The sequence below is a fragment of the Simochromis diagramma genome, unplaced genomic scaffold, assembly GCF_900408965.1.
Source record: "Simochromis diagramma unplaced genomic scaffold, fSimDia1.1 OVJJ01000165.1, whole genome shotgun sequence".
NCBI lineage: Eukaryota > Metazoa > Chordata > Actinopteri > Cichliformes > Cichlidae > Simochromis > Simochromis diagramma.
This window is the reverse complement of record NW_024387467.1, coordinates 2,344,530-2,372,496: the sequence shown is the minus strand read 5'-3', so window position 1 is coordinate 2,372,496 and position 27,967 is coordinate 2,344,530. Positions and strand designations below refer to the sequence as shown.

General features: G+C 43.2%; 2 protein-coding genes and 1 long non-coding RNA gene across 3 annotated transcripts; 1 reads left to right on the top strand and 2 right to left on the bottom strand.

Annotated features, from left to right (window-relative positions):
- Positions 1-184: 184 nt before the first annotated feature.
- On the bottom strand, positions 185-20,515 carry dhrsx (dehydrogenase/reductase (SDR family) X-linked). Its single transcript, XM_040014797.1, has 7 exons — positions 20,349-20,515; positions 8,200-8,307; positions 4,869-4,937; positions 3,891-3,992; positions 3,597-3,804; positions 2,346-2,553; positions 185-1,615 (listed from the first exon to the last, which is right to left on the bottom strand). Exons 1-7 carry the CDS (start codon positions 20,446-20,448, stop codon positions 1,433-1,435), a joined length of 978 nt encoding a protein of 325 aa, XP_039870731.1. The 5' UTR covers positions 20,449-20,515; the 3' UTR covers positions 185-1,432.
- On the top strand, positions 10,944-27,039 carry LOC120723379. Its single transcript, XR_005693730.1, has 3 exons — positions 10,944-10,966; positions 11,109-11,111; positions 26,897-27,039. It is a non-coding gene; the product is annotated as an uncharacterized LOC120723379 (long non-coding RNA).
- Positions 11,273-20,461, bottom strand: LOC120723372 (E3 SUMO-protein ligase ZBED1-like). Its single transcript, XM_040014790.1, has 2 exons — positions 20,349-20,461; positions 11,273-13,716 (listed from the first exon to the last, which is right to left on the bottom strand). The coding sequence occupies exon 2, from the start codon at positions 13,689-13,691 to the stop codon at positions 11,628-11,630; it is 2,064 nt and encodes a 687-aa protein (XP_039870724.1). The 5' UTR covers positions 13,692-13,716; positions 20,349-20,461; the 3' UTR covers positions 11,273-11,627.
- Positions 27,040-27,967: the final 928 nt, after the last annotated feature.

Genomic DNA, 27,967 nt, shown 5'->3' with positions numbered 1-27,967 from the left:
GTCTTTGTAATGTTACCAAATCCGTTACAGCAAACTGCTGCTTCAGTAGAGATGCAGATTTTTACAAAAGCCCAGTGAGTGACTTTGATTTAGACCTTTCTAAAAACTCTTCCCTAAAAGAGTACATGCAAGAAAAAGTACTTACAACAGTACTAAGCTACAGAGTAACAACACCAATCCGTGATAGACCGAGACGTGACTTTTATTTACCATTGCAAAGATCAAATAACAGCACAGACAGCAGAAACATGGCTACATTGGTCCAAAGTGCGTAAACAGAGCAGAATGTACATACAGTGTCCACAGGGTGGCGCTGTGAGCCTGTGACAGCGTCTGAGAGTTAACATGTAGGAGACGAGTTCATTACAGCAAACCAGACTAAAGCAGCAGTGATCATTAGTTTTAATAACACTGACAGGTTCATGTTTCTTTTATGGAGTCACATTCATGAAGCATTACAGTTACACTAAGTGGTCCCGTCTGTGGGTGAAGCCAACTCCACCCATTTACAGCCTGAGTTAAAGGGACTGCTCTCAGCTCCAAGTCTGACTGTACTCACCTACTCTGCAGTAAAACACATCAGTGTAGTACTTTATTGTGTACCTTTACTATTTAGAGGTCACCACAGCAGATCATCCTAACCTGTCACTATCACCTGGCTCCCACCCTCCTTCACTGCATCCATGAACTTCCTCTTTGACCCTGGCAGCTGTGTTTGTCCAGCATATGCACGTCTCACCTCTAACGTTGTCCCAGCCTGAGCAGACAATATTCATTTACACTGCCATCCATCTTGCTCACTGCCAATGAAAATCACAGCGTACTGAACTCTGCCGGCTCCACCGCCGGCTCCACCGCCGGCTCCACCTCCAGTCATTTCAGCGCCTTAAAGCGAGTGTTGTTGTGATTTGGTGCTATATAAATAAAACCGATAAAGCATACATCACTCCTGAGGCACGCTTTGCTCCTTTAGCAGCAACATCACAGCACACAGTGAAATATAAAGTGAAGAATAAATCGATAAAGTCATTTACAGGCATGAACAGGTAAAGCTACGGCACGAAGGCTTCATGTGAGCTCAGACCTTTCTACGTCTGTCTTTGTGTGGAATATTAATCATATTAAGGTGTGGTTTAAAAACAGGCACATGTGATGTCTGGTACATATGATGGGCCATGAGCTCGGGTCTACCACAGGCCGTGGATGTAATTGCTCCTTTGGTATAGTTATCTTTTTTGTCAGGTAAAGTTCAAATAGAGGTGGTCAAAATCATAACACAATGAACACGTCCATATGAGTAAAAGTTATATATGAAAGCAAGCGTATTATTGCAAAACTTTGAAATGTTTGGCTTCTGAAACATTGTTAGATAAGATTGTCCCAGTGAGGACTGAGGATGCAGAAGTATCCAGCCTTAAGGTCAGCTGGTGGGTCAGGCCTCCTGCAGACCCACCAGCTGGCAGCTCTTTTTCCACAGCTTGGCCTGTAGTTCAGAGTCGTAGGAAACACCCGCAGACTGCGTCTTCTGGCCGTTGTACAGGTAACAGCCACCCACCCCCTCCATCTCAGAAGCAGCTGCAGCATAGACGGCTGTAGAGGCTCCCTCTGCTGGAGTCTGAGCAAAGCACAGAACAACAACAGCTTCAAAGCCTCGTAACATCTCCAAAAGTGAGTGTTTCCTCTCATAAAGGTGCTTTAGAATACTTCAGCTGCAGCATGTCTGATTTCTGTGCCTGGCAGTGAACACATCATGTCATCATAACAGCATCACACAAAGTTTCACAACCATGTGGTTCAAACTGAACTGAAGGTTTAGTGCAGAGCATCAGCCACACACACAGCTGCTGACCAGCAGCTTACACCTGCAGAGAGAGAGAGTGTGTGTCTCTCTCTCTCTCTCTCTCTCTCTCTCTCTCTCTCTCACACACACACACACACACACACCAGGTCTTTATATGCATCATTATCAGTATCGGAGATAAGAATTCACTCGCTGGGCCCACGTCCTTATTTTAGCAGGTAAAGGTGATGCTTGGACATGAACTGAGCTGCGGTTTGGGGAAGGCCTCAGAGGGGACTGGCGACGGCTCCCGGCCTGGCAGATCCCCGTGTACTAAATAGAAGTGAAGAAGTTAAAGATTTGAGAACAAGGAGGGAGGGAGGGCACGTAAAGGAGAATGAACAGCTTGCAGAACTGGGGGAACCTCTGTAGATGACAGCTGGAAGGTTTGGAGGCGTGCTCCTGCTCCTGAAACTCCCATGCATAATCTCCAAAACATGAACAAAGAGTAATAATAACGGGGGAAAACCTTCCAGCTGAAGACGATGAATAACTTGGTCCTCACCCTGAACAATATCTTGGCTACTGGCTTCTTGAGCAGCTGCACCAGAGTCCACAGGTTATCGTACAGCGCCGTGTCCACCATTCCCGGGTCCACAGCATTCACAGTCACAGAGCAGCTGCTGGCAGTCAGCTGCTCCTGCAGGTAGTAGGTGAACAGGACCAGACCCAGTTTGCTTTGGGAGTAAGCACCATGGGAACTGTACTGGATCCTGGGAAGAAGAGGATGAAGGGAGTATCAGAGTTAACCTGGCTGTTTTATATATCCCAAACTTCCCCAGAGTACTGCAGCCGGTACAGAGCTGAGAGCAGCTTTCTCAGTCAGAGAAAACAGCATCCAGGTCAGAGCTGCGTTCATGAAAACTCCGACATCCTATTATCACTCTGGTTATCTCGGGGTGAGAACATGCACTCTTCCCAACTAGAACACAAACCAACAATTCCTGTGAACAAAAACCTTAAATGTCTGAAATTCAACAGATTTTATTGGTAGTTTTCTAAAAGGCATCGTTGCTGTGAGAGTGCTGCTCTCAGTCCTGTCTACATGTTCACACATCATCCCAGCCCATTATGTAACATACATCACAACCATGGAAACATTTAACACCATAAAAACACTTCAAAGTGTGTTTTCGAAATCATTTTTTTAACTTCTCCAGATTCTATAAAATCCAGTCCATAGACTGTTATGCACATGGTTTTAAATGCAGCCTTCAGCTCATAACCCTCCTTTGTCTCTGTCTGTGAACCTTATTTTGTTTCCTGTCCATTATTTGACCACATCCACGAGTTTGTGTGCTCCACATATTCAGCTTATCTGGTTTCTGTAGTATGCCTGTGTGTATCCTCACACAGTAATCCAACTAAGATAAAACCTTTGAACATGTGTGCCTCGTTTTTCCTACTCAGGAGCAGTAAGAGATGCTCCAACAGGCCCGCCGCTCTGTAGGCATGCTAAGAATACATGCTGGCTGAAATCAGGAAGCACAGTCTTCAGATGTGTCTGATTAAAGTCTGCAGCTACGCTGTGACCTGCAGCAGGATGTACCTTCTGTAGTTTGTTTTTAGTGGCGTGCAGGAGCGCTAACAGTGCTAACGCTGGGATCTAGGGGAATGAGGATGACAAAGTGTTCCAGTTTAAACATGACAGTGAAGTTGCAGATTTCCTGTGTGATTATTATAAAATGTAATCACTCAAACTTTTTGTATTCTTTCAGACTCAGAGGGTTTCACACCCACTGATTGATCTTCTCACCTCCTGTTTAAGTCCTCCATGTCTATGACTCCTGCGTAATGTGTAGCAGAGGACATGTTGATGATTCTAGAGCAGCAGCCCGGTTTTCCTGACCTCTTCAGCAGATCAAGCAGCAAGTTGGTCAGCAGGAAGTGGCTCAGGTAATTGAGGCCCAAGTGGTACTCAAAGCCATCCTCTGTCTGTCTGTCAGGAACCATCATGGTCCCAGCTACGTGAAAGGAACAAGTTTAACATGTAGTAAACCGGTGCGTGACTTTGTAAAGACCATCATCAGTGTGTGTTTGTATAGCCTACCGTTATTAACCAGGACATGGAGGGGTAGACCTCTGTCCCTGAACAACCGCACAAAGTGTCGCACAGATTTCAGTGACGTCATGTCCACGAAGACAAACTCGGCTGCAGTAAGAAAAGAACAGCACTGAATCCTGACTCCACGACTCCCATCAGGTAACAGCAGTCAGTAGCTGCAGTGCATGTGACCTCTCGAGGTCACTGTGCACGCCACATCATACGCCCCACCATCAATAGGCAGAAATGATTGAGTTTGTCTCCCAGAAGTCCCTAAAGGTAGCAAACATCTCAACAAGTGAGGACAGTATGGAACACATGTAAGACGAAGGGCTTTATACTAGTAAGCATTAGCACACACGCTCATTTCTTTACGTGTCGTTACACAGCAGGAGATGCTGGTTTGTCAGGATTTACATTTTGTATTCTGAGGGGAGGTCATGTCCGAGGTCAAACTGGTTTTAACACCCTCAATGTTGCCATGGTAATGGAGAAGAAAATGTGACATCCCTGGTTCATAACACCGATTATTTACTGTTAAAGTATCATTTTTAGGAAGAAATCAGGATTATTGTCATTGACATTATTTTAGATTCTCACTTATATGTTTTGCTACAGGCTGGGATGACTGATACTCACCATGTGTAGGGATAAAAGGTGTGTGTGTTTTTCTGCACTGTATTTTTTGAGTTTCCAGTTAGGCTGGACTACACTAACAGTTTATTTTAACTTATTTAAACCCGTGTCTGGGTCTACAGTCGGCTTTCATTTGCTCTCTGTGTCAACTCAGATGTGATCCTGTTATTTAGCTTTTCAGAGAGCAAGTATCACAGCTGACATTATTTCATATATGTATTTATGATGTAAAGCATTGCCATGGTATAACATTTTTATCTGAAATTTGAGCTTTTATTTTGGAAGACCCACTTCCTGTTTCATAGACAATACTGAATGAGAGCTTCCGTGTTACTGGATGTGACTTACCGGTTCCTTCGGTCCCTTCTTCGTGAATCTTCCTAACAGCTGCTGCACCTTCTTCTCTCTCATTCCCAGCTGGAGATGATGAAGATCAAAGAGAGGCTTGGTGGGCAGATATCCAGCAGCTGATCCACTCAATGCTACAGCCTACACTCGCTAACAAAACCTTTGGTACGACTGATACTAATGAACAAAACACTGGAGAAAAAGCCAATCACAACGAGTCTATCAACAGGGGAAGGTAATATTCTGGTATTTTAGTCCGTCGTCATCAGGATGATGGAGGTAATGAAAAAAATAATCTAGAGCAGAGTTGTCAAACATGACGCCCAGGGGCCAGAATCGGCCTGCCAAAGACTCCGATGGGGCCCACTGGATGGTTTTGGAATATGTTTAGGAAGTTATAGATTTTGGACTTTTAGCTGTATTTTCATGGGTTTTACAGCTTTTCCTGCTGATGAACACCAGTACCATGACCATTCATAGTACACCACAGTAAATAGATAAACAATAATTAAAAGACAGAAGAATTCATGTGGATTACTCTCCTGGGCGATGAGACAGCAGAACTTTCTATAATTTTACACATTTATTTGTGAAACAGATTTCTTTCAATCACTACAGCAGCATCTTGTAGTAAAAATGAGACGTACTGTTGAAATTGGACTAAATGGGATTAAAGGTGTAGTTTAGCGTATTTACGCTGACTGAAACGAGGGCATCACTGGTTCGGCCCACTTAAGATCAAAATGCTGTATAAAATGAGTTTGTACGGAGCCCCGCAGGGGACATGGGAGAAGAAAAAAAATTAGGGAGAAAAAAAAAAAAAAAATTAAGACGGACTTTTGCGAGATCTCGCAAAACAAACTCGGGATCTCGCAAAACTCCAACAATGGCGGCAGCTACTTAGTTGTAATATTACTCTTTCTGGGTCACAAAATACACTTTTAAGATATTTTGAGGCGTGAATGTAGTTGTGTAAACGTCAGATACCTGCTCGGTTTACAAGACATCACATATTTGCAAAAGTGCTCCGACGTTTTTGGAGATCTGACACCCACTAGCTCGAAGCTAACGGGAGGTCGAGACCTACTACAGCCGGGAGGAACACCGCTTTCCCGGCACATCGTGCCTCGACCTCCCGGTCGGCTTCGAGCTGGCAGCCTCCGAAGAATGCGGCTAAAACTTTTGCGAGATCTCGCAATAGTTTTGCGAGATCCCGAGTTTGTTTTGCGAGATCTCGCAAAAGTCCGTCTTAATTTTTTTTTTTTCTCCCTAATTTTTTTTTTCTCCCATGTCCCCTGCGGGGCTCCGTAAGTTTGACATCCCTGCTCCAGAGTTAGGGTTTGCAAAGTTTGTATGTTAATGTCTTTTCAGAAAGAATTTATTGTTGGAATTCTCATTTTGTAACAATCTTTAATCAGTAGTAAGGTGGCATGCATTGACACCAGGAACGTTTAGTTAGCCCTATTGTGCTAGAAAAAGTTAAAGATTTTAAATCCAAGTAAAGCGCTCAGTTGGTCCTGCATGAACTATAGATTCATTCTACAGGGTGGGCCATTTATATGGATACACCGTAATAACATGGGAATGGTTGGTGATATTAAAGTCCTGTTTGTGGCACATTAGTATATGTGAGGGGGCAAACTCCTCAAGATGGGTGGTGACCATGGTGGCCATTTAGGAGTCGGCCATCTTGGATACAACTTTTGTTTTTTCCAACAGGAAGAGGGCCATGTGACACATCACACTTATTGGTAATGTCACAAGAAAAACAATGGTGTGCTTGGTTTCAACGTAACTTTATTCTTTCATGAGTTATTTACAAGTTTCTCTTTGTTCACAGCCATTGACATGTCGAAGAGGTTAACACGTGAGGAGCGGATCGAAATCGTGTTGATATCTGGTGAATGCAGTAACCGGGTCATTGCAGCAGGTTTCAATGCAAGACACCCTACGAGACCACCCATCTCCATGCTACAGTTAGCAAACTGCTTGCTAAGTTTCGTGAAACTGGTTCAGTGTTGGATTTGCCAAAATGTGGACGCAAGAAAACTGTCAGTAATAAATGTGTCTGTGAAGGTTCTCAGTCATCCAGGTCATCGTAGTCAAAGGAGCTTGCAAAGAAAAGCGTCTGGACTTCTTTAAGTTGCTTGAAGACGTTTCACCTCTCATCCGAGAAGCTTCTTCAGTTCTAAGGTCAAATGGTGGAGAGTCCCAGATATAAACCTAGTGGGAGTTTCCCCCCACAGAGGGACAAAAGGACCCCCGATGATCCTCTAATCGCCTGAGCCAAGGTGTGAAACTGGGTGTAGGTCACAATCAGCCAGGGTTTCAGGTGAGCTCATTGTGAAACCTGGCCCCACCCCATCATGCGATTTCCTGAGGTCAGATGGCCCAGGATGTGAGTGGGCGTTAAGGCGTCTGGGGAGGGAACTCAAAACTGGATTATAGATGGCAGACAGTTGGTGTCGTAAGCCCCACCTCTGTTCAAAGATGGTCGCTCACAGTGGACATAGATGCTTCTTTCTCTCCTCTTTCAAACCATCTGTCCTCTCTGTCCAAAATGTGAACATTGGCATCCTCAAAGAGTGACCTTTGACCTTTAGATGCAGATGGACAGCTGAGTCTTGTCCTGTGGAGGTGGCTCTTCTGTGTTGTGCCATGCGCTTGTGAAGTGGCTGTTTGGTCTCTCCAATGTAGAGGTCTGGGCATTCCTCGCTGCACTGTACAGCAAACACCACATTGTTCAGTCTGTGTTTTGGAGTTTTTCACCCGAAAGACAAAACTCCAAAACACAGACTTAACAATGTGGTGTATGCTGTACCTCCACTTGAGGAGTTTGCCCCCTCACATATACTAATGTGCCACAAACAGGACTTTAATATCACCAACCATTCCTATGTTATTACGGTGTATCCATATAATTGTCCCACCCTGTAGATCACTTCATTTTCATTAATACATTTAGCTGGCCTGTGGGCTACACTTTGAGAACCTAGGATCTACTGCCAGTGCAGATATGAAGCATTCAGCTCCATATTTGGAAAGATTCCAGTGCTGTTGTGTGCAAGTCATTCAATAAATGAATACAAACGGTCAAAAAGTTCATATTAAACACAGCTGCTGTTTAGTTCCATAGACAACATACAAAATATTTATAGCTCAAGTGGGCAGTAGGTTCCTTTTTACATAGTTGTACACACAGTTTTTGAGACCAGAGTCCCAGCCTGTGGGACATCTGAAACAATGCAACTTTAAGGCACTGCCACAACTAAGAAAAAGTATAGAAAGGGGAACTGACTGAGTGAAGGCATGTGATTGGACATTAGCCTACCTATGATAACATGCATGCCAAGGCTTGCCAGGTGTCTTGCTGTTTCAAAACCAATTCCTCTGGTACCCCCAGTCACAATGGCAACCCTTCCATTTTGCTTGGGTAAGACTGTGTAGGAGGAGAGAGGGGACCACATAAGAACATTGCACAATCTTTCATTTAAACTCTGGCGAGGTTCAGTAACGATGAGGTTTAAGACAATGCTGGGACAAAAGTCTTCCGTGACTGATCTATTAACAGTCATCTGTAAATATGCAGCAGCAACACAGCATTCAAAGAATCAACAGAACAGAATTACAGTGAGTGCAGATAAGTCTATACACACTTTTGTAAGTCAGGTGATTTACAAGAAGCTTTTTCTATAGTTACTCAGCTGGTTTTGTGTAGAACTTAGAAACATATCTGAAATTAATTATGAATGCAATGACATGTCATTCTACTTGACTGCCACTGGGAAATACAATGACCAATTACCCAGGCCAGTGACTGACATTTTTTAAATAGTGCAATGAAGAGCATGACATGTGGATTTCTTAGATCAATTTTCACAGAACCTTTCTTGTAGCACTCTTTAATAAATACCAGTTAATCTGCTTTGTTTTGCTTGTAACCCAGGAAAACAGCAGGAAACCTATGAAATACACCGCTCCAGAACAGACTGGTGAAATCCGTTTGTATGACTGCATTGCATTTTCAAATATTGAACATTGTTCCCATGCAAAGTGAAGACATCAAGCAGCCAGACAAGCAAAACCTTTACTCACATTTATTATCAGTCAGTTCTGCAATATGTGGACAAGTATTTACAAAGTACATGTAAGTCTGCCGAGGCATTCGTCCCCGAACATACAAACCGGAAGATTTTCACATGGTTAATGAGTTTAAAATATTCTATTTAAATCTGTACCACGATCTTCTCCTAACCATTACAATGTAGTTTTGGTACATAAATCTCAACAGCGACTGAAAATTAAATTTAACAGCAAATAAAACATTGTTGTTTCAGACTGTCTAAACTGATCACCCTAGTGGTATTTCTTAGAGATATTTATGAACCAATAATTCACCTAGCAGTAAATTACACGTTTCCTTATCACATAATATCATGTCTAAATGTATGAAGTTTAAAGAGATATAATTAATCGTTCCAACATTGGCTTGTGGTACATGCAGTGTCACTTCACTGGTGGGAAAGGAGTCTGATCCTAAGCAAGCGAGTGATGGCGACTAGATAGAGTTAGGCTCACCTCAGTGCACAGCTTGGGCACTGGAACCAGTTTCCTGGCCTGTACTCTGTTCCACTCTGTACTTACTCTAAATGAAAAGAGGATGGCAGAGTGTGCTTGTAGCCCTTACTGTGGAATTTCCATGCCCACATGGGCAGCAAATGTTTTACCTGGAGAGGTGTGTTTGTGCACTACGCTCCCCCACCGAGATGTGTACAGGTGAGACCATCAAGCAAGACTTTGGGAATGGCCACAAAGTGATTCAGGAAAACTGTCAAATGACTCACGAGAGGGAATCGGAGCTAAACTCACACTCTACATAGTGGTAGTGAGATGCTACTGGCCTCAACACTTTGACCATCTCCTCGACAGTCTTCCACAGTTCATCCGGTACTGTTCGTGGCCGAGTGTGAAGCAGTGGGAATGATAGACAGCATCTCCAAGTCTAGAAAAGGGTGAAGCGCCCACTTCAGTTTAAGTATCTCAAAAGTGAAGGGAGAGTGGAGGGTGACATTTTACAGTGAAAAGATAGCAGAGCTAAAACAATGCAAATGATTCCCTGGATTCTCCCTTTGATCAGTCAATCAATCAATAGAGACTGTGTTGAGCCTGTTTCTACACATCAAAAGGAGTCAGTTGAGGTGATTCAGACATCTGACTAGGATGATTCCTAGGTGAGGTGTTTCGGGTATGTCCTACTGGGACGAAACCTTCGGGCAGGCCCAGGACTCACTGGAGATTATATCCCTCATTTAGCTTGGAAACAACTTGGTGCCCCACCCAGAATAAGCCATTAGAGGATTCTGGGTTGATGGAAGTCTGAGATTCTCTGTTTAGGCTTAGGCCGCTGCCTGCAAAACTCAAACCAAGAAAGCAAAGAAAGAAACAAATCAAACAAAAAAAAATGGATACATGCATGTTCCCTTATAGCTCTTAATACCCTCTTGACTTGGCGTGGCACTTGCCAGATTAATTTGCATTTAAACGCAACAGGTGTGCACAGATGAGGGGAAAAAAATAGGCTGTGGATTTTAGGTTTTGTGACCCATCTAATGGAAAAATCCTGAATACCTAGCCTTCCAGTATTCCACTCTAATCATCCAAAGCTGAGGCAAGTATGAGTTGTAATTCCCAAAAGTTGATTCTGTTCATCTGGATGTAGTGATTTCAGTGGGAGAAACATTTTGTCATAATCCAGGTGACGTCTTCAGTCTCAGCTGACGGCTGGTTTCCAACCTTAGAAACAGGACATTTGCACAATGCCTGAAACCAGCCCACTGAAGGAACAATGGGCTGGGAGGTCAGTTCCTTGAACATTAATATGCAAATTGCCATGACCATTGATCAAAGCCCACTGATCAATGTCCATGAGTCCCATTCACAGAGAGTTGGGGAATGGCTGCAATCACAGCATTGTAAGATGGTGACAGATGTACCCTTAGGCCCCCCCCTCGATTCAGAGATGGTCTTTCCCTTTTCACGTAAATGTCCTCCTTGGCTCCGCCGGGGGAGGGGTACATCTGTCACCATCTTACAATGCTGTGTAAGATGGTTTACAGAGAGTTGCAACCATTCCCCAACTCGCTGTGAATGGTACTCATGGCCATTGATCAGTGGGCTTTGATTTGCATATTTGCATATTAATGATCAAGGAAATGACCCCCCAGCCCAGTGTTCATTCAGTGGGTTGGTTTCAGTCTTTATGCAAGTGTACTGTTTATAAGGTTGGGGAAACCTGCAGTCAGCTGAGACTGAAGAAGTCACCTGGATGAGTGACGAAACGTTTCACCGACTAAAAATGTCCAGATGAACAGAATCAGCCTTTTGGGATTTACTTACCTGGCCGACTGAGCATGCATCAAGACATAAGTTGTAATTTAAAAAACAAAACAAACAAACAAAAAACAGCTGACACATTTATAATAAAGACAAAACACAATATTGCTACATAAACGATAAATCTTTCTTCTGTAACCTTCCACTTCATTTTAATACAATAGAGTTTCTGTGCAGATTTTGAATGCATAAGGACATCCGCTCTGTAAAGGAGAAATGTGTTTACAGCAGTTAATTTAAAAGCTAATGTGTCCCATATGTTATAAAGGCTGAAAACGTTGTCCCTTTATGCCACCAGTGGCTTTTCAGCCTTTAGAACCTCAGCCTTTAGCAAAGTAAATAAAGTTCTTTAAAACCTCAGTCACTTTAGTGCTGAGCCAAACTAGAGTTGGTTTCCAAAACAGTTTCAATTTCATCCTCACAGGGTTCAGGCTCATAGTAGCTCCGACAGTTCTCATACAGGAAAACCTGCATATCCACTAGAGCTGAAGGTATGCGGTTTCTTTTCCCAGAAAGAAAAGTACCTGATGAGCTGAACAACCTATGACAAGGAACACTTGTGGCAGGAACGCACCAATACTTCTGGAGCACCTTAGGAAGTGTGGGGAACAAAGGTGCATGGTTCGACCACCAAAGCAAAGGGTCTTCATTCAGACCTAGAACCCTCTGTGACTTGTAGTTGCTCAGCTCCTCTACTACTTGAGCATGTAGCTCCTCCTGGCTCTGGTCTGCATCTGACTGGCAAAATATGGCAGCCAAAGGGTTGTCTTGAACTGAAGTGCTGGCAGAAGATTCACCCAGAAGTCCCTGTTTTTTGCAAGGTGGCTCATCAGACACCAAAGAAGAATCATCAAGGCCCGATCGCTCCGAAATCTGCTTCTCAAGGATTGCTTTGGCCTCTTCAATAATAATACTCTCAACTTTGGAGCGTTCTTGGGTGGAAAGAAAAGGCAGTTTCTTATAACGAGGATCCAAAAATGTAGCAATGTTGAGGAATGTTGCGATCTCTTGGGATAACTGTGAATTCTGTGAATATGTGCTTGACAAGACCTTGGAGATGAGCTCTTTGCTCATGCTGATCTCTTTGAGATCCCCTTCCTTAATTTTGAGGGTGGTGTTCAGCAGCATATGAAGGACAGGTCTCACCATGCTAATGGTTGGATACTTACAAGAAGTGATCATGTTTGCCACAACTTTAAAGGGCTGGAGGACTTCAATCAAGCCCTCCAACAAGGCCCAGTCAGAACCACTGAAGGTGAAATGATGGCTACTAGAACTCTCTATAAGTGTCATACTTATAACAGCCTGTTGCTCTTTCAGTCTTTGTAGCATTGCCAATGTACCAAACCATGACCGGTCCTGGTCTGTGATGAGTGTACACTGAGCAAGGCCATGTTGCTTCTGCTTTTCTCGTACTGTATACATTGCAGATTCTCTATAATGATCGACAAGCTTGCGGCAGCATCCCAAAAAGCCACTCACTCGTGGCAGCTGGAAGGCTTCAGCCATTGCATGATTGATTGTGTGCCCAAGGCAGGGCATTTCCACTGTCAGATCCAGGAGGGAGCATGCTTTCACCACATCCACCGAACCATCTGTGGTAGCCCCAATGACTTTATGAGTTATCCCCCACTTCACAAAGGCTTCATACATGGCTCTGGTGATATTCTCAGCTCTGTTGTCCTCTTGTACTTCAAAAGTTTTAAGGCATTTGTTGGTCACCGAGAAGCCAGATGCACTGTTGTAATTTATTGAATGCACAGAAAGTGAAATATATGTTCTGTTTTGTGTTTGGCTTTGCCACAGATCTGTAGCAATGCCACAATTCATAACTCCACTTAGCTCATTAAAGACCACATTTTGGGTACGGCAGTACATTTGAGGAACCATTTTGGCTGCGAGGTCACTTTTGCTTGGAGGAGAATATCCAGGGTCGGCAATACCGATTAAATTCTTGAACGTAGGCTCTTCAACTGTACATACAGGATATAACCCCTCACAAATGAAGTTAATAATAGCTACTGTCAAATCATTGTGTCGTTTGTTTTCAGAGTCTAAGCTCTGCCTTAAATGGGTTTCCTGGGACTGCTGCTGTGAAACTGTAGGCTCAGTCTTTATCCGAGAAAACGCCGTAGCAAAAGCTTCCCGCATCTGATCTGTGTTGCTTTTCACAAACTCACTGAACTCTATGGGATGGTTCTTTTCAAGGTGGTATGACAAGTTTGAGGTGTTTCCAGAGTAGGCAATTTGGCTCATACATACACGACAGTAAATCCTTTTCCAGTGTAATATGCAGCCATCTGCATCTGTGTCAAAGCCAAAGTACTTCCACACTTTGCTTTTGGCACGTGGGTGTGCGACCAGATTGAGGCCTGAGCACGAAGGTCCTGAACTTTTACCCTCCATTGGCTCCTTAGGTAAAAAGTCCATCAGGATGGCTTCTCTTATCGAGAACCTAACAAGAACAGTGAAATAAACATTTGATTTTGGTGATAAAAACATTTTAAGTGTTTGAGAACTGGATTTTACAATTCTCCCAACAAGTAACATGCAAATGAGCAGATAAAATCAAATATCTGGCTAAGATAGGAACTTGCATGATGGTTACCACTGATACTGAGGTTTGCACAAGTAACCCTAACATAACAATGCCACATGAGACACTACATGTACACTATGCAATCCTGCTCTCAAAACTGACAGATTTAACACTGCCTCTGAAGCTGGATTTAAGAAATAACTGTTTAAAAGTTCACATTTTTAGAACATGTTTAGCACCATCTTGAGTTAGTACAGAATATCAGGTCACCAGGTTGGTTGGTTATTTGCAACTGATAGACCCACATTAGATTAACAAAAACTCGTTGCAGCCAGGAGTAATTAAAAAAGTTACCCTTTGAACACATTTTTTAGTTTTAGTATTCTTGTTTTCGTTTTCGTCACTAGCTTACATAAACTTATAGAAGTCTGTTAACCACAACCAACCAACTCTGTGATGTCACATCCTGTACTGGCACAGGATAGTGCTAAGCATGCTCTAAAACCTTTAAGCACTTATTCTTATTTAAGTGTTACATCTATGTCAGTTTTTGACAGCGCATCCTCCATAGTGTAAATTAACCTTTACACAGTGTTTCATGTCCACTTTAAACCTACCTTCAATAAGTCGATTATGTTGCTGCCCTTTTAGGTCGCCACCAGAAATATTAGTCAATTAAACAAATTACTCATATCTAATTCGTTTACCACATCATTTAACTGCTGGTTTTACTACACTACGGTTCCACCCACAACGATTTGGCAGCCACATCGTATCTAACTCAAGACCAATAACAGCCAAATGGAGCTGCAGTTCTCCAATATTTGGCTGTACAAAATAAATGTTTGTGAGTCAGAGTACTCAGACATAACCATTTAATTACAGGAATGACAAATTATAAACAGGCATATTAACATTAACCTTAAGGAATGAAGGCTATCGGTTGCAAATACTGCTAAAGCATGGCGCATTTAATGTGTGTGAAATGCTGTTCACATTCCAAAGTGGCACATGTGACGTGACACGGTCAATTCACACGCTCTTCAGCCGAATCCTTCAACTATGTTCACGTTCTTGGAACCAAATTTCAAGTTTGTGTAATGGTTGTTTAGCCCTGGTGAAAATGACTGCCACAGGTCGCACTAATTATATAAACACACTTCTCAAACAAATTAAAGGGACACTTTTTAATCAGAGTACAGCACTAAGTCAATTAAACTTCTGAGACATTGATATGGTCAGTTAAGTAGCCGAGAGGATTGTCAATCAGCTTCAGCTGCTTTGGCATTATTGAAATTAATAACAGAAAAAAATACTGTTTAACTTTGTGGCCTTCTATATACTTCCTCTTCTATATACACTTCCTGTCGGTTACTGGGACACTTTGATTGCACTACTTTAGTACTGATGACTTTTTATAAATTGAGCACAATATACACTGTTTTGTTTTTTTTTGTTTTTTTTTCCCCCATTTTTGCTAGTTTATATATAAAAATAAATACATATCAAGAACAAAGTTATGAAAACAAAAAATTAATTTTAGGTGGTTTGAAAGGATTTTGTGCAACCTTTTATTTATAAATTGAGGTCTACATCTAGAAAAATGGCTTTCAGTTTCTTTGTGGTTTTATTGCACTTTTTAGCAATTTATTTAGTTACTATGAACTAAAGTTACTAAAATTAGGATTAATAAAAAAAATGTAATACTGATGTAGAACAAATTCCATCCATCCATTCGCTTCCGCTTATCCTTTTCAGGGTCGCGGGGGGCGCTGGGAGGAAGATGGAGTACCCGGGGAGAACCCACGCAAACACGGGGAGAACATGCAAACTCCACAAAGAAAGACCCCGGCCTGATGGTGGAACTGAACTCAGGACCTTCTTGCTGTGAGGCAACAGTGCTAACCACCGTGCCAGCCATGTAGAATAAATTGAAATGCTTAAATAAAAAAAAAAAAATAAAAAAAAAAACCCATAAAAACATAGCACTACATACAGCACGTAACAATGCAAAGATAAGCTCTGGTGGCTTTTGGTGGTGGTTTTATCGTAGATGATGAAGAGTTAACTAGAGACTAACCGACTGTTGCTGTCATCAGTAGTTGGTACCAGACACACTAGTTGCTTAATTTAATTGTTAAAATTTTAATTGATGCCCAATACAGGTAAATTATTGTGTCCATCTGCCATTTGGTGGCAGCCATTTGTCACCAGGTGCCGCAAATGGTGAAATCGTCGCCATAAATCTTTTAATATTGGCCTGATGTTTTTGCCATATATAGCGAATATTAGCTTCCACCTTTCCTGGATGGGCTTTCAGTCATTTGGGAAGGGTTCAGAGTATAGCTGCTACTAGGGCTGTTCGATATAACGATATATATCGGATGACGATATAAAAACGTCCATCGTTTCATTTTACGCTATCGTTTGTTTCGTGGTGTCGCAAAATAAACTGTTTACGGCAATATTTGTTCATGGTTTTGATGTCACTGTAGGGGCTATATTAATTTCTTCTTTCTCTTATATTTAATATAACCACACTACGGACGGACAAGCGCCTGTTTTTATGCGTCGTCGTTAGCAACAACGACGGTAACAGCATCGCGTGTCCGCTTGTTTATGTTCCGCATAAACCTTTCACAATAAAGCTCAAGATCCTGTTGAGACTTTTCAAAATAAACTGAATCACGTGAACGAGCAGATTATTTACGGATGAGAAGTAAAAAAGAGCCGCCAGGTGCTAAAAAATAAAGCTTAGAATCAAAAGTTAGAACAGGCTTTTCCCCGCAGCACGCCGTGTGATAAATACTCACAAAGAAAACGGCGCCGTTACAACTTATGTCTAAAAATGTATCGTTTCATGCATCGGTTAAAACACTCGACTCCAGCTACATGACGCGCAGCTGGAAACACTTCACGCAAGTCGAGCTGCCCGAGATTCACAGACTCTACAGAAAATGTTACATTTCTGTGATTTACATCGTTATCGGGACGATAGATGTCTGATATCGGGATATGAGGTTTTGGTCATATCGCACAGCCCTAGCTGCTACTGCTCCACATTGAAAGGAAACAGCTAAGGGTGTCCTCTTCTGGATAAGGTGTTCCAGCCCTGCATGTCCTACTGGGAGGAGGCCCCGGCGTAAACCCAGGACACACTGGAGAGTGTGTATCTGTTCCCTGGGAACATCTTGATGTTCCTTCAGATAAGATGGAAGAAGTGGCAAGAGGGAGGTCTGGGCTTCCCTGCTGCTGTCCCTGGGACAGACTTCATGAGAGTGGCCTGAGGGTCCGAGGTCCTCCAGCGGATTATGTGCTTACTGTTTGGCCCTGTGGAGCCTAATTAGCATTTGCCATAGAATTTTGGAATTGTCACGTCCACTAGTGGGGCTCTGTGGTTTTAAAAGCAGCAGCCGTAGTACCTGCAGCACTCAGTACATGTGAAAGATGTAAAAGGGTCTGGAAATACTGCGGAGAACGTGCAGCATTCGGCCGTGGGTCAGTGAGAGTTTGGTAAGGTATATCCATGGAGCAACGCACCGATCTCTACAGGCTGGATAACAGCACTCAGACTACCCTAGACCCACTGTCAAACCCTATGCAGTTAGTTCTAGGTCCCACCTGCTGCAAGGAAATGCTCAGTCTTGTGTCATTTCTATCAACCCACTCCTTATCAGTATAGATTTATTTCCCCATTGAGACCTGATGTGTTTTCAAAGTGTTCCTTTAATTGTTTTGTATCATTATTATATTATGTAACAACAATGAGCTGAAGATTAGAAATATACATTCCCTTGAATTTTTTTAATTGAAAATTGCCGATACATTATAACTACATTTAAAAAAAGAATAAGAAGCAATATTTATATTATGCCAATATAATCTGCCCTGGTTAAATACTCCATCTGTGACCAGCTGAGCCGGAACAATTCTTCTTCTATCCAGCTACAGTTTGCTAGCTGCCACAGCAATGATAACCCAGCAATTACCTGATAGCCACTGAGCTAATAGTTAAGTGTCTAATGTTAATGTGTGCATCATCCAGGTTAACATTTATGATAACTTCAATGTTGCTGAAACGGGAGCTTTACAGACCTCTAAAATTCCTCTTAAGCTGTTTGTATCAATATTGATGCAAAGTATCGTAATTCTGTATTCATTTTCGTATCAATAAATACTGGAGTAACATTTTTTTCTTGACAATCCTACTGTGTAGATGTCTAAAGCCCAGCCTCCAACCTGAGCGGTCTCTCAGATAAACTCATCTCTAATCTAGCTCCTCCTGGTTCGTTCCAACAAAAGCACACATGATTACAGATGATTGATTTATTGCAAATATCCAACAAATCTTGATTTCGTCACCAGTAACACTGATGTTCAGAACTACAATAAAAGTCTGTTTTTAAAAGTGAATATTTGGCTCATTAAATCAAAGGCCAATCAGTTGGAATGCAACAAATCTGTCATTAGTCACGCACTCGGTGAGATTATGTGGGTATAAAACCAGGATCTGCATCTCCAGAAACACTTCCCTCTTTGTCTTACAGTGTAATGCATTAGTGATTTTCCACTCTATGGTCACATGCTTTATTCACTAAAATTAAATTAGTAACACTGCTCCTTTGATAAGTGGGTTTTCAAAAACCTCTAGCTGTAACTCCACCTGTCTACATACTTTTGCTATGATTTTGAAAAAAACAAATAAAAACAAACATTTTCTGGCGATGAGAAGTTCACCTGAAAAACCACCTCAGTGTAGGGAAAGGAAAAATGAAACACTGGGTTAGATCATGGTGAAGTCAGTTGTGTAAGTCCACTATGGAGCAGCAGTGGTCACACATGGCAGCTAATCAGGGGTACACAAAGATCTGCTGGAGCTCACAGCACAATCACTGGGATCCTTTCAGATATGTTAAAGTACTACAGCTGATGTTCCCCTGCCTGCTGAACTCCACTTTAACCCAGGAGTTCTGTCTGGGTTAAAAATAAAAGTTTGGATTCACATATACTATTATTTCATTACATGTTATATAGTGGTGCAACGGATCACCGTTGATCCATAATCCGAACCGATCCCACTCCACGGTTCGGTACGCACATGATCCGAAGATTGGAAACAGAAGAAAAACAAGTATGTGTAAGGTGGCGTGGTGGGTCTGTCAAGTGGTAGTTATGGTCAGCGCTAGAGGTCCAAGTGGAGGAGCAGAGGCGTTTAAGCAGCCCTTTGCTGCCCAGCCCGACCGGGCTAAAGCTATTACAGAAGCTGTTGGGGTGTTTAGCTGCAGACGGGAGGCCGTATTCTGTTGCGCAAAACAAGGGGTTTAAACTATGATGGACGTGCTTGAGCCACGCTATGATATCCCGTTTGCGTCCACTTCAGTGGCAACATCGTTCCAAGCATGTATGAGCAGGAAAAGTTTAAAGTTATGGCTGAACTGTCCCAGGCATCTTCTGTTGCCCAACTACTACAGACGGGTGGAGCTGCAGGGCAACGGAAAGCTACGTGACCGCTCATTATATCACAGGAGAGTGCGACATTATAAAGCGCCTTGAGGCGACTGTCGTTGTGATTTGGCGCTTTATAAATAAAATTGCATTGAGTGGTAGATACAAAGACTGTACTGCCCCATATTGTACCATCATTTTTTTATAATTGTGGAATGAGTCTTGAGCTGAATGTTTTTAAACAGGCAAAAATACTTCAATAAGTAAATGTTACATTTTTGTCTTTTTTTGCTGATCCGTAAAATTGATCCGATCCGAGAGATTTTGGATCCGTTGCACCACTAATGTTATATATAGTTTAGTTCTGACTGAAACAGCTGGTAAAACATGCTTCAGAGAGCCACTTCTTATTACCTCTGTCACCGTTTTAATGGACCCAGGCTGTTACAGCTCCACAGGTTTTTCTTTGCATTTGTAAAGACAAAGCGGCTCTCATGTCACACCTTTACCACAGTGTCTATGAGCTCAGTGGGGTATGAAGCTTGTCCCTGGGGACATTTTAATGCACGTCAATAGAAAAAGCATAGAAACGTGCGTGTAAAGGTCAGTGCATTCATCATCACAGGAAGTGTACAAACATGAATCAGTGTAAGAAATAAAAACAAATGATTGATAATGAAAATTAAATGAACCTCCTTTGAAAACAGGATTGTTCTGACGCGATCCGAGTCCCCTTTGTGTCACAGCCCGCGCAGGAGCCCACGAGGAGACGGACTCACCGTAAGAATCATCTCAGTTTAATCTCATCCCAGCATAAACCGTTTGCGAGTTAGAAAACGCTACTTTAACAGCTGTTCAGCCGCAAACACACGCACCGCACGGCTCTGGCAGAAATCACATCTTCCTCACACTATCGAGCGGAATTACGAACTAACGAGTACTTCAAACTCTCCGTGTCCTGTTCTTACAGCTGACCGAGCAGTTCTATACCTGCAGGCGCTTCTGTCGACGACGACACGACATCAGTACCGCACATGGCGACAAATATGCATCAGGCACAAACCAGCAGACACAGAGCTGTGTAAGAGAGAAGCGGGGCTGACCTGGGAGCGTAAAGGAGCGGTTGAAAATTTGGTAGAGAAGAACTTTAATTCCGCATAAGTAGAGTTTGAAGAGAGGCACCAGCACCGACTGAAGAGACATCCTTCTGCTTCCCACACCGAAACGCTTCCGAGCCCGAGTGTGCTTCCGTTAATGAGTCCGTGTGGACGCCTCACTGGGATAAGTCTGTCAGTGGTTCCGCCCTCTTTGCGTCAAAACTTCTTGAGGGCGGAACAAAATGAGCTGAAACGCATTTTCTCCGCTAAAGCTGTGAACAGTGTTTAGTTTGAACAGCCACGTCAATGCATCTGCTGTCGTTATGTCAACAATAATAACAGTATCGGTACTTTGTAGTTTCTGATGAAGAGGCTGTGAGCTGTTTGGTGGCCTTATTCAGACGGTATATTTATTGGGCCATAGCAGCGGGGTTAAAGTAGGGGCAGAGATGAGGTGCAGACCCGCCACATGTCTACTGATCAACATTAACAGCAATGAAAATAGAATACAAAATAAAACAATATATCCCAGTGGGGGGACAGGGGTACCTTGACACAGAGCCTCTGTAGCACAGTGTGGTTTGTTTTTTGTCACATGCACTGGAGCTTCACAGACCGTCACTACTAATAACTAGGTTACACATCAGCTAAATGTCAAAGTCATATTTTCCACCAGCTTAACCAAACTCGCCATAGTAACCGAAATTTCTATTCCTAGGCAGATATTTTCTGTTGGTGCTGAGGGAGCTTTACTGTGACACGAGACTGTAATCTATCACATGATAGTTTGGACTGAAACATCTTTCTGAATGACTCAATTCTATTCAATTTTATTTAAATAGCACCAAATCACAACAACAGTCGCCTCAAGGTGCTTTATATTGTACAGTAGATCCTACAATGATGGTAGATACAGAGACATTTGTTTTGTAAACTCGAACACTAAAGCTTAACTTAATACTGCTTGAAGTCTAAATCCTGGTTACAGTGTAGTGATATGCTCCAAACATTATCTATGCTGATTTCTAATTCTGCAATGATGCAGACTGCAAGAACAGGTTCAGCTGGCCACAAAGAGGCAGTTTATAAATGTTCACACAGAAAAGCCTCCATGGACATCTAGTTTATCTCTCGGATAAACTCATCTCTAATCTAGCTCCTCCTGGTTCGTTCCAACAAAAGCACACATGATTACAGATGATTGATTTATTGCAAATATCCAACAAATCTTGATTTCGTCACCAGTAACACTGATGTTCAGAACTACAATAAAAGTCCGTTTTTAAAAGTGAATATTTGGCTCATTAAATCAAAGGCCAATCAGTTTTGATCTTTTGTAATGCTGCTGGATATTCCCAAAAAAAGGAATGCAGCAAATCTGTCATTAGTCACGCACTCGGTGAGATTATGTGGGTATAAAACCAGGATCTGCATCTCCAGAAACACTTCCCTCTTTGTCTTACAGTGTAATGCATTAGTGATTTTCCTCTCTATGGTCACATGCCTTATTCACTAAAATTAAATTAGTAACACTGCGCCTTTGATAAGTGGGTTTTCAAAAACCTCTAGCTGTAACTCCACCTGTCTACATACTTTTGCTAACAAACAGACATTTTCTTGCAGATGATAAAGGATTCAGAAAGTTTATTCATGCAGGTCCATATGACAGAGAATGTGCATCTTCTTTTTGTTTTCATATTATAATTTATATTTAATTGTGTTGTTGTTTGCAGTGTTTTGTGTTGTTTCACTTTAAATTTATTTAAAAGGAAAAAGCTGAAAGTTTAAATAATTAAAAGTTGAAATGTGAATAGTTGGTTTTTGTATTATATGATTTATTTATTACATTTTATATTTACGGTGGCCCCTACAGACAAAGCACGTACAAATTCCAAAACATGTAAAAACTCCAAAACACGTAAAAACTCAAAACACAACAGAAGTGCTCCAGGATGCTAGGGGGCAGTGTTGAGCTTTTGTTACTTAGTGGCTACACAAGCCAGCAAGTACCAACGACCGGATTTGGTGTGTGGTAGTAACAGGTAAATGAACTTCTTTTTTTTTTAATTATTTGAATATATATGAGTGCTTGAGTATAAATACACAAACAATACACACATGCTTTCAATTGTGTAATTTAAGTGATCTAGTAGCTCTGTTTGGAAGTTCAGTTCATGCTAGAAATGTGTTTTGGAGTTTGTACGTGTTTTGTCTCTAGGGGCCACCGTATATATTTATATATAAACATATAAATAAAACCACTTTTTTTACATTAGTAATTCATTTTGTGCATAATTTTATATTATTGTTAATAATAAATTAATTAAAGCAACAAAACAACCTGATGAGCCAGTTCGGAGCCGAAAGAGCCGGTTCTCTAAAAAGAGCCGGAAATCCCACCACTAGCTCCTAATCATTATAACATTATAAAAAACAATTTGTGTTTGTTATAATGTTTGCTGAGCTGTGGGGACAGAGTCCAGGGAGGCCCAGCCCAGACCTGGCGTCTGAGCCTCCTTGGACAGCGGGGGCAGCAGCCACACTCCTCACTTGATCTCCACCTTTTTTTTTTTTTCCTGTCCCATTTGGTTCTTTAGCCGTCAGAATTGTTGTCTGAAGACCAACAAGGAGACCCAATGGATTTACTTTGCCAAATGGATCATCACGGCCTTGCTTATTGGTCCATTTGATCGACCTTTGTTGTTATTGTTTATTTTATTTTATTTTCAGTTGTTACAGACGGGACAGACATGAGTGAGGGATAGGAAAGGGAGAGAGAACGATGAAGGAAAAGAAAAACAGAAGGTAAGAGGGACAGTGAGAAAGGGCACTTAAAAAGAGAAAGAAGAGAAAAAAAAATCTCCTGGATCACCTGTTGAGAGAAAAAGAAAAGAAAACAAGCAAAAACAGAGCAACATACTAAACACAACACCATCACGTTAATCTAGCTAAGTGTAAACAGCAGTAAATACTAAATACTGAATGTTGTTGTGTAGCAAGCAGGACCAACAGCGCATAATGTGCTTGGAAATAGCACCAATAAAGGTGTAGTTTAAGTCTATGAACAGTGAACACCCGTGTGCACACCTGTGTGGATCAGCGCGCTTTTATTCAAAAGGTTTCCACATGTAATGGTCTGCTAGAGGATGTAGAGAGCCATAGCCCCGTCCCCCAGGGCATGAAGCAGGCATGGAGGAGATCCCGGCTCCAGACATCCAGAGGCCCCAGAGGGCGAGAGCCCAAGGAGGACCACCGGAGGGGCATCCGTGCCACCCTCCTGGGAAGAGCTGAGGAGAGCCCCAGATGAGGGGTCACCCAGTAGCCACGGAGCAGCACCCAGAGGGGGCTGCAGTGGTGTGCCCGCTGGCTCTGCCGGCAGCCAGCTGTGCCAGAGTGAACCGAGCCGCAGGCCCAGAGGCCGGAGGCCTGAGGGCCCCCTTTGCCCCGGAAGAGGCCTGATCTCCACCTACAAGCTTCTGTGACAATAACTCTCTTGTAAACTGTCCTTTAATGTGTTAAAGTGGGAATTATTTTTATAATCTAATATTAGAGCCTACAGTGCACTGATGGCATGATACCTGTATCAAGTGATTTACACATGTTTGGTTATAAACCGATAGCTGTTAAAAAGTTTACACAAACATGACATGTAAACGCATCGTGGAGTAGATAAGAATTCTACTTTCTGTTGCCACCCAAAACCTGTGCTACAACTATTCCCAACACCACGCTTCAACATGGCCCCTTCACATACAGTTTTCGTAAAGTCACAGTTTACTTTTCTGTCACATGCAATGATAAGGGGTCCCCCTTTTTAAAGATGGGAACCACCACGCCGGTCTGCCAGTCTAGAGGTACCATGCCAGATCTCCATGCATCCATGAAATCCAGGGACGGGAATGAAGGATGGGACCAGGGAATCTAAACACAAAGATAGACGAGAGAATCAGGACTAGGAAAACCACAAAAGAAACACGAGAGATACTTATAGAACCAGCCAACACTAACAAGAGTAGTTTAACGTTCCAGTGATGAGAAGCACTGAGCCACTGTTTTAAATGGTGGCCGGGAGTGGCAGGTTAGTGAGCCGCAGGTGTGTTGGCCAAGAGCGAGAGCCCACAATGAGCGCCACCCAGGCGAGGAGGAGACAGGAGAAATAAACCAGTCCAAAACCCCAAAACCAGGAGCAGAAGTCCAACAATAAGGTGAAAACAGTTCTGAAGGCCGGCCGTGTTCTGAGGAAACAGAGTCCAACACAAAAACAGTTTAGGAGGCCGGCCAAGTGACCAGGGGAAGGAACGAGGCAGATCAGGAGGCCGACTGGGAGGCAAGCAATGGGGACATAGCAGGTCTGGGGGCATTACTTAATAAAAAGTAATTTTTCGATGCAGAGAGGTAAGTGGGATAGGTGACTGAAGAAGAAACACCCAGTGCATCATGGGAATCCCCGGCAGCCTACGTCCATTGCAGCATAACCAAGGGAGGATTCAGGGTCACCTGGTCCAGCCCTAACTATATGCTTTAGCAAAAAGGAAAGTTTGAAGCCTCATCTTGAAAGTAGAGATAGTGTCTGTCTCCTGAATCCAAACTGGAAGCTGGTTCCACAGAAGAGGGGCCTGAAAACTGAAGGCTCTGCCCCCCGTTCTACTTAAATGTAGAATGGGAGGCAAGCTACAATGTAGCTTGCCATCACCAGTGTGTGAATGGGTGGATGACTGGATATGTAAAGCGCTTTGGGGTCCTTAGGGACTAGTAAAGCGCTATATAAATACAGGCCATTTACCATTTTTACCATTTTAAATACTCTAGGAACAACGAGTAAGGGAAGCATGTATAATGTAAACAGAATTGGTCCTAGCACTGAACCCTGTGGAATTCCATAATTAACCTTAGTGTGTGATTCTATATCTATTTGATAGATATGGTAAAAACCTGTCATAAACCTGGCAATTGCTGGTGTGTAGTGGCAGGTCGGAGGGCAGGCAACCAGGTAGGAGAAGCAGCCTGAGATCACCAGGGCGGAGTAAGGTAAGTTCACTCCTGATGTTTTGATTCATGGAAACGTCAACCTCTGCACACAGGGAGAAGAAGGTTACTCAAGGAAAAGGCGATTAGTTTAACTACATGAAAGAGTGGCCTAGTTACCGTCAGATGGCACACAACAGACCGGCAAGGCATGGCAGACTGCTCCGGGTTTAAGAAGCCCTCCTGCTGATTGCACATACATGAGGCCCAGGTGAGATGTAGGAGGCTCCACCCTAAAGGGGTGGATGGGAGACCTACAGCCACAGATGTAAAAAACCTGGACACTCCCATGGACCATGACACAAACCACTGCAGCCTCGCCTCTATCAGTGCGCCCCAGGGCAGCTGTGGCTACAATGTAGCTTGCTATCGCCAGTGTGTGAATGTGTGTGTGAATGGGTGAATGACTGAATGTAGTGTAAAGCGCTTTGGGGTCCTATGGACTAGAAAAGCGCTATACAAATGCAGGCCATTTACCATCACACAAACCACTGCAGTGCAGTACCTGTAATACCTACAGCATGTTCTAATCGCTCTAATAGGATATTATGGTCGACAGTATCGAACGCTGCACTGAGGTCTAGCAGGACAAGCACAGAGATGAGTCCACTGTCAGAGGCCATAAGAAGATCATTTGTAACCTTCACTAAAGCTGTTTCTGTGCTGTGATGAGCTCTGAAACCTGACTGAAACTCTTCAAATAAACCATTCCTCTGCAGATGATCTGTTAGCTGTTTGACAACTACTCTTTCAAGGATGTTTGATATGAAAGGAAGGTTGGAGATTGGCCTATAATTAGCTAAGACTGCTGCGTCTACAGATGCTTTTTTGAGAAAAAGACTCTTATCTACAGCTACTAAAAGTAGCTGTAGATAATATTACATCTGTGGGATGATTATTGGTAATTTTTTCTGAGGGAAGAAGTTCATAAAGTCATTACTAGTTAACGTTAAAGGGATGGTTGGCTCAACAGAGCTCTGACTGTTTGTCAGCCTGGCTACAGAGCTGAAGAGAAACCTGGGGTTGTTCTTATTTTCTTCAATCAGTGATGAATAGTGAGATGTTATCTATCATTTTGTTTTTAATTAAACTGACTACGCAGATAAGCTACACAAAAGCACCACTGTGTGTTGGAACAGGAACAGAAAGTGATACTCTACTGCAGTGAGAGTCAACACCAAGCGCGAGCCTCATTACATGGCAAAATATAATGGCACAAAAGGAGGGTGTGTGTGATGTTTGGTGATGCATGTTGTACCTTCATCCCTGACAATACTGCTGCTAATAGTTCTTTTACATAAACAGTCACTAACACAGGAGTGGACCATCACCTCACAGCATGGATACTGGACTACCTCACAGTATTTGAGGACTCAGGGCTGTGTGTCGGACAGGGTCGTCTGCAGTACGGGGGCGCCACAGGGAACGGTTCTGGCTCCGTTCCTCTTCACCATCTACACTGCAGACTTGTCCCACAACTCCACCCAGTGCTTCCTGCAGAAGTTCTCCGACGACTCTGCAATAATCAGCCTCATCACTAATGGGGACGACAGGGAGTACAGAGAACTGACCCAAGAGTTTGTGGACTGGTGCCAGCTGAACTACCTCCACATCAACACCAGAAAAACCAAGGAGCTGGTGGTAGACTTCCGCAGGAACAAACATCCTCCACTGCAACCACTGAACATCCAAGGTATGGACATCGAGGCTGTGGACAGCTACAGGTACCTTCGTGTTCATCTGAACAATAAACTGCACTGGACTCATAACTCAGACGCCCTCTACAGGAAAGGGCAGAGCAGGCTATACCTGCTGCAGAGACTCAGGTCTTTTGGAGTGGAGGGCCCACTCCTGAAGACCTTCTATGACTCTGTGGTGGCCTCAGCCATCTTTTATGGTGTGGTCTGCTGGGGACAGGAAGAGACTGAACAGGCTGATCTGCAGGGCCAGCTCTGTTCTGCCCTCTGGACCCAGTGGAGGTGGTGAGTGACAGGAGAATGGTGGCTAAGCTGTCATCCCTGTTGGACAACATCTCCCACCCCATGCAGGAGACTCTGACAGCACTGAGCAGCTCCATCAGTGGCTGCAGCACCCACGGTGTGGGACGGAGAGATTTCGCAGGTCTTTCCTCCCCACTGCTGTCAGACTCTACAACATGGTCATACATGCACACAGACACACACAAACACCCCATACACAATTGTAACTCTCCCACTGATGCGCAGAAGGAGATAATAATCAAGGGGAGCAATCTCCGGCTTGAGTGAACGCGCCTGCTGGCTGCCGCCGCGGCGCGCCTGGCTGCCGCCGCGGCGCGCCTGGCTGCTGCCGCTACTCACCGGTACATTTTCATTTTCGATTATTTGGCTTCAGACTTGAATGAACAGGAACGTTCACACTCAGGACCAGATCGATCTCTGCCAGGGATTGATTTGCAACGCTTGTCCTCAACATCTGCTATTTCAGCTGAATGTGCTCTGACGTCTTCTTCTCAGTGAGCTGCACTAGCTTAACTGTTTGAGCTATTTTAGCCTACCTGTTCATTGCTCCGGCCGGCTCCTTTTCCTCCACATAATTCAACATGTGGGCCAAGATGTTCC

Bases quoted from the DNA above. Each gene is read 5' to 3' on its own strand.
- LOC120723372 (XM_040014790.1), bottom strand. From the start codon at position 13,691: ATGGACTTTTTACCTAAGGAGCCAATGGAGGGTAAAAGTTCAGGACCT.
- dhrsx (XM_040014797.1), bottom strand. From the start codon at position 20,448: ATGTCTCTTCAGTCGGTGCTGGTGCCTCTCTTCAAACTCTACTTATGC. The intron at 2,554-3,596 runs GTGAGAAGATCA...TCTTCTTCCCAG, and splicing joins ATGGAGGACTTAAACAGGAG to GATCCAGTACAGTTCCCATG. The intron at 1,616-2,345 runs GTGAGGACCAAG...TGCTTTGCTCAG, and splicing joins TAGCCAAGATATTGTTCAGG to ACTCCAGCAGAGGGAGCCTC.